Source organism: Palaemon carinicauda, chromosome 44 (genome assembly GCF_036898095.1).
Source record: "Palaemon carinicauda isolate YSFRI2023 chromosome 44, ASM3689809v2, whole genome shotgun sequence".
NCBI classification, from domain to species: domain Eukaryota; kingdom Metazoa; phylum Arthropoda; class Malacostraca; order Decapoda; family Palaemonidae; genus Palaemon; species Palaemon carinicauda.
The window spans coordinates 53,748,319-53,753,318 of record NC_090768.1 but is presented as its reverse complement, the minus strand read 5'-3'; the positions used below and the strand labels follow the sequence as shown (position 1 = coordinate 53,753,318).

General features: G+C 35.3%; 1 protein-coding gene across 1 annotated transcript in view; it reads right to left on the bottom strand.

Moving 5' to 3' along the window:
• The window catches only part of LOC137634562 (glucose dehydrogenase [FAD, quinone]-like), a 98,240-nt gene that overhangs the window by 26,313 nt on the left and 66,927 nt on the right, over positions 1-5,000 (bottom strand). Inside the window, 1 exon segment of the mRNA XM_068367015.1 lies at positions 4,694-4,847. Coding sequence (XP_068223116.1) covers positions 4,694-4,847 — 154 coding nt within the window.

Sequence of the window (5,000 nt, the reverse complement as noted above, 5' to 3'; positions counted from 1 at the left end):
GTTACTTAAGGGGGGCCTACATGCAATTCATTTACTTGAGGGAGCCTACACTTCAGTTAATTAAGGGGGCACTAAACTTCAGTTACTCAAGGGGCCTACACTTCAGTTGCTTAAGGGGGCCTACACTTCAGTTATTTAAGGGGACTAGACTTCACTTACTTAAGAGGACCTACACTTCAGTTACTTAAGGGGGCCTACATGCAATTCATTTACTTGAGGGAGCCTACACTTCAGTTAATTAAGGGGGGACTAAACTTCAGTTACTCAAGGGGCCTACACTTCAGTTACTTAAGGGGGGAGGGGGAGCTACATTTCAGTAACTTAAAAGACCCTACATTTCAGTTACTTAAGGGTTCCTACACTTTATTACTTATAGGGCTTACCCTTCAGTTACCTAAGGGTAGCTACACTTTAGTTACTTATGAGACACTACATTTGTTACTTAAGTGTGTGCGCACTCTTGGACACAAGTGTATATTACTTAGAATGTCTTTTACCAAAGCAAACCTTTCTTTGCTTCCGGTAAAATGTCAGGATGCCAATCAATCAATCAATCTGCTTCCGATATATGACTTATTATTATTATTATTATTATTATTATTATTATTATTATTATTATTATTATTATTATTATTATCATTATTGCTTGCTAAGCTACAACCCTAACTGGAAAAGCAAGATGCTATAATCCCAGGGGCCCCAACAGGGAAAAAAACCCAGTGAGGAAAGGAAATAAGGAAAAATATATTCCAAGAACAACATCAAAATAAATATTTCCTATATAGACTATAAAAACTTTAACAAAACAAGAGGAAGAGAAACTAGATGGAATTGTAGGCCCGAGTGTACCCTCAAGCAAGAACTCAATAGCAAGCATTATGGAAGCAACAGGATTCATATGGTAAATCTTTTGAATTTTCTAATGTAATTGCACACGCTAAATAAACTTAAAAAACAACTAAAAATTCAACAAAAACAAGAAAGCCAAACTTGAAAACAACTAAAAATTCAGCAAAAACAAGAAAACAAAACTTAAAAACCACTGAAAATCTAGCAAAACCAAGAAGGTCAAACTGGAAAACAACTAAAATTTCAGCAAAAACAAACTTAAAAACAACTAAAAATTCTGCAAAAACAAGAAAGCCAAACTTGAAAACAACTAAAAATTCAGTAAAACAAATGAACCAAACTTGGAAAAAAAAAAGATATATAAATAAATAACAACTAAAATTCAAGCAAAAACAGCAAAGCCAAACTCGAAAACCACTATAAATTAAGCAACCACGCAAGAGAAATCTAGAATGCAAAAAAACAATTTTTTTTTTAGAATGATCCAATACGCAAACTGCAGAAGCGTAACTATTGAGCGTAACTAGGTTACGACATGCCCAGCAGAGCTGCCCTTGTTGGCTATAGCGGTCAGGGCAACGTGTTAGCGATTATGATCCTTTTTTTTTTTCTTTTCACCTCGGCACACGTAACGTACTTTCTACTTCAGGATTTCATCGTCAGTATCTTCTTAGAGAACAATTTTCACCGCAGGATTTTCCTTTGAAATGTCATCTTTCTAATTTTTCAATGACTTTTCTTTGATTTGACCATTTATTATTATTATTATTATTATTATTATTATTATTATTATTATTATTATTATTACTTGCTAAGGTACAACCCTAGTTGGAAAAGCAGGATGCTATAAGCCCAAGGACTCCAACAGGTAAAATAGCATAGTGAGGAAAGGAAACAAGGGAAGGTTATTATTACTTGCTAAGCTACAACCCTAGTTGGAAAAGCAGGATGCTATAAGCCCAGGGGCTCCAACAGGTAAAATAGCATAGTGAGGAAAGGAAACAAGGGAAGGTTATTATTACTTGCTAAGCTACAACCCTAGTTGGAAAAGCAGGATGCTATAAGCCCAGGGGCTCCAACAGGTAAAATAGCCTAGTGAGGAAAGGAAACAAGGGAAAGTTATTATTACTTGCTAAGCTACAACCCTACTTGGAAAAGCAGGATGCTATAAGCCCAGGGGCTCCAACAGGTAAAATAGCCTAGTGAGGAAAGGAAACAAGGGAAAGTTATTATTACTTGCTAAGCTAAAACCCTAGTTGGAAAAGCAGGATGCTATAAGCCCATGGGCTTCAACAGGGAAAATAGCCCAGTGAGGAAATGTAACAAGGAAAAATTAAATATTTTAAGAACAGTAACAGCATTAAAATAAATATTTCTTATATAAACTAAAGAAAACAAGAAGAGGAGAAATAAGATAGAATAATGTGCCCGAATGTACCCTCAAGCAATAAAACTCTACCGCAAGACAGTGGAAGACCATGGTACAGAGGCTATGGCACTACCCATGACTAAAGAACACTACTCCTAGAACAGAGAACAATCTTCACTGCAGAAACCTTATGTGAAATGTCATCTTGCTAATTTTCAAATAACTTTCCTTTAATTTAGATTGGAAGACCCAGACCTACATGGCTGAGGTATTTCGGGGATCTTTTTTGCCAAAGCAATCTTTCGTCTTAAGAGAAACTTCGTACAATCACCTTGTCGTATCTGGGAAGCCTTTCCTTGTTGGACAAAAGTTCAAGCAAGAGAAAGAAATTGGTATTTTTCTCACCTTTGCCCCCATGAAAGTTCCTTTACAACTGATGTACAAATCTTCACGACACATTTATAAGCAATTAGATAAAAAAAAAAAATTAAAATTATCGAGTCGAAAAGATATATTGCAAATGATTACCTCCGCCAACGAAGTTGGAAGGAGGTTATGTTTTGCCCCCTGTTTGTGTGTGTTTGTTTGTTTGTGAACAGCTTCCTGGCCACAATTTTGATCGTAGAGTGATGAAACTTGCAAGGATTAAATGTTATGTAAAAAGCTGGAAATGATAACATTTCGGAAGATCACGGTCAATGATTTTATTAATGTTTAATGTTATTATTCTCTTTTTGAATAGAATAATTCTAAATGTTTTTCATCGAAATATTATTTATATCATCAGGAGGTGGTTTCTTGTTAAGGAATACGTTTGGAAATATATATTAAATTAAAGAGATACAGAATAGGACATGGAATCATTGCAAGTATTCTAATGAAAGTTATCTGGAAATTTTTAGCAAAATGCAATGAAAATAAGTATGTAATAACAAGTAAGATTTGAATATAGACAATAAAAGGTTGAAATAAAAAAAAATTTACAAGCAATTATACAATAAAGAATAAAGAAAAAAGATATAATCAAAGGTTAAGAGAGCTGAATTAAATAAAAAAGAATTAAAAGCAAATGTATAATAAAGAATAAAGGAAAAAGATATAATCAAAGGTTGAGAGAGTTGAAATAAAAAAAGAATTAAAAGCAATTGTACAATAAAGAATAAAGGAAAAAGATATAATCAAAGGTTAAGAGAGTTGAAATAAATAAAAAAGAGAATTAAAAGCAATTGTACAATAAAGAATAAAGGAAAAAATATAATCAAAGGTTGAGAGAGTTGAAATAAATAAAAAAGAATTAAAAGCAAGTGTATTATAAAGAATAAAGGAAAAAGATATAATCAAAGGTTGACAGTTGAAAATAAAAGAGAGTTAGAAGCAAGTGTACAATGAAGAATAAAGGAAAAAGATATAATCAAAGGTTGACAGAGTTGAAAAAAAGAGAGTTAGAAGCAAGTTTACAATAAAGAATAAAGAACAAAGATATAATCAAAGGTTGAGAGAGTTGAAATAAATAAAAAAGAATTAAAAGCAAGTGTATTATAAAGAATAAAGTACAAAAATTAACGCAAAACAAGAAGAAGAGCCAAAGGAATGCGTCAAAAGAATATCCAGGACGGTACGATTTCTCTTGTCATAAAACTCAAGTATTTTGCTTGCGTAATCTACCATCAGTTCTCTCTCTCTCTCTCTCTCTCTCTCTCTCTCTCTCTCTCTCTCTCTCTCTCTCTCTCTCTCTCTCTTTCAGCACACTAAACAACCCTGTCGTTAACCTAAGTTGATAGGTCTAATGTCCGATTTTCTCATTCTGGTTCCTAGACAAAAAGTTGCATTTACGCGTGGATGCCACCTCTCTCTCTCTCTCTCTCTCTCTCTCTCTCTCTCTCTCTCTCTCTCTCTCTCTCTCTCTCTATCAGCACACTAAACATCCTTATCGCTATTATAGGTCGATAAATATAATTTTCGTTTATCTGCTTCTGGTTCCTTGATAAAAAGTTGCATTTACGCATCTATGCCACCCTCTCTTTCTCTCTCTCTCTCTCTCTCTCTCTCTCTCTCCTCTCTCTCTCCTCTCTCTCTCTCTCTCTCTCTCAGCACACTAAACATCCCAGTCGCTAACCTAGGTTGGTAAGTCTAATGTCCATTTTTCTCCTAGGTTTAAGACAAAAAGTTGCATTTACGCGTGGATGCCACTCTCTCTCTCTCTCTCTCTCTCTCTCTCTCTCTCTCTCTCTCTCTCTCTCTCTCTCTCTCTCTCTCTCTCTATCAGCACAGTAAACATCATAATCGCTAACATAGGTCGATAAATCAATTTTTCTCATTCTGGTCTCTAGACAAAAAGTTGCATTTACGCATCTATGCCACCCACCCACTCTCTCTCTCTCTCTCTCTCTCTCTCTCTCTCTCTCTCTCTCTCTCTCTCTCTCTCTCTCTCTCTCTCTCTCTCTCCAAAAGAACATAGCTCCAACATCCACCTACCTGAACCAAACATCGCATATTTGAGGACGGAAGGCAAATTCTCGTAACGCGTCTGCACTAGTGACACCTGTTGGTCGATTAGGAAAACGAGTCCTCCCGTGCCGATGTGATCTTGCAAGTTGTGGCCCACAGGGAGGTCCTGGATCATTGGGATCTGCGGAAAAGGAACACATTGATTGACGTTCCGTTTCTTGTTCAGGATTGGAAATCTGAACTGTACGTGGGTTAAAGATATGTTTGAATGACTGCTAAGATAGAAATATGTATTTTATTTGTGGAAGTGATTTCTCTCTTTCTATATATATAT